Source organism: Glycine max, chromosome 4 (assembly GCF_000004515.6).
Source record: "Glycine max cultivar Williams 82 chromosome 4, Glycine_max_v4.0, whole genome shotgun sequence".
In the NCBI taxonomy this organism is placed as follows: Eukaryota; Viridiplantae; Streptophyta; class Magnoliopsida; order Fabales; family Fabaceae; genus Glycine; species Glycine max.
Window position 1 is genome coordinate 37876681 of NC_016091.4, and position 1305 is coordinate 37877985.

The 1305-nt window shown below is 40.8% G+C and overlaps 1 protein-coding gene across 1 annotated transcript; it reads left to right on the forward strand.

Moving 5' to 3' along the window:
• Nucleotides 1–513: 513 nt before the first annotated feature.
• On the forward strand, nt 514–1098 carry LOC102660561 (uncharacterized). The gene has a single exon (XM_006579188.1). The coding sequence runs from the start codon at nt 514–516 to the stop codon at nt 1096–1098; it is 585 nt and encodes a 194-aa protein (XP_006579251.1).
• Nucleotides 1099–1305: the final 207 nt, after the last annotated feature.

The window sequence follows — 1305 nt, forward strand, 5'->3', positions numbered from 1 at the left end:
AGTTCTCAGATGTACAGTCACAGATCCAACAAATATGTGGAGAGATAGCTGGAAACTTGAACCTTAATGATGTTTCACCTGCAGTTGATGAGTCTGACCTGTCCCTGAAGAAGTTAGATGAATATCAATCTGAGCTCCAAGAACTTCAAAAGGAAAAGGGTGCCAAAATCAGTAACGGATAAATTCTTAAAGCTGCAGCGGAGTTTCTTATGGGGAGGAGGACTAGATCACAGAAGGATTGCATGGATTAAATGGAAATCGGTATGTATACCAAAAGAAAAGGGTGGATTGGGCATCAAGGATATTGAAACATTCAACCTCGCACTACTTGGAAATTGGAAGTTGCAATTAATGCAAGGAAATGGTGAGCTGTGAACCAGAGTTTTGAACTCGAAATATGGTGGATCGAGGAACCTTGAAGAAACAGGAAACTCAGCAAAGCAATCTGTTTGGTGGAGGGATCTAAAACATGCTTTTAACCAATCACAACAGGGATTGGTTATTCAAAATAACATGAGGTGGAAGGTGGGGGATGGAGAGAAAATTAGATTTTGGAAAGATAAGTGGATTAATCAACAGGAATCACTAGCAGAAAGGTACCCCAGGCTGTTTATCATATCCTCACAGCAGAATCACACCATTAGGCAGATGGGAATTCACAATGACAAGGGCTGGGAATGGAAATTTTCATGGAGAAAACTGCTTTTTGACAATGAAATTGATACAACCATCAATTTTCTTAGGGAGATAAAAGGACACAACATACAGCAACAACAAACTGACAGTTGGGAGTGGACAGGAGATTCATCAGGGAATTACTCAACTCGCAGCGCTTACAATCTCATATGGGAGGAAATTGCTGGTGGTCAGAAGGAGGATTGGAGTATGGAACTATGGAAGACAAAGATACCTAGCAAAATTGCGGTATTCGCTTGGAGATTATGCAGGGGCAGATTGCCCACAAAGGAGAATCTGCGTAAAAGGCACATGCAGATCAACAACATGCTTTGCCCTATCTGCAGTGGAGCTATGGAAGATGAATCTCACCTATTTCTTCATTGCATTAAAATCCAACCAATTTGGTGGGAATCGATGTGATGGATGAATATCAAAGGTGCTTTTCCTTTCAGCCCGAAACAGCATTTCATGCAGCACATCTCTATTCAGATCGAAGGATTAAGGGCTAAGCGATGGAGATATTGGTGGTTGGCAGTAACATGGTCTATATGGAAGCTTAGAAACAAAATTCGGTTTGCAAATGCAGAATTTGATACTAATCGGCTTTTTGAAGATGCTATCTTTATA

Coding starts and splice junctions, on each gene's coding strand:
- LOC102660561 (XM_006579188.1), top strand. CDS start 514: ATGAGGTGGAAGGTGGGGGATGGAGAGAAAATTAGATTTTGGAAAGAT.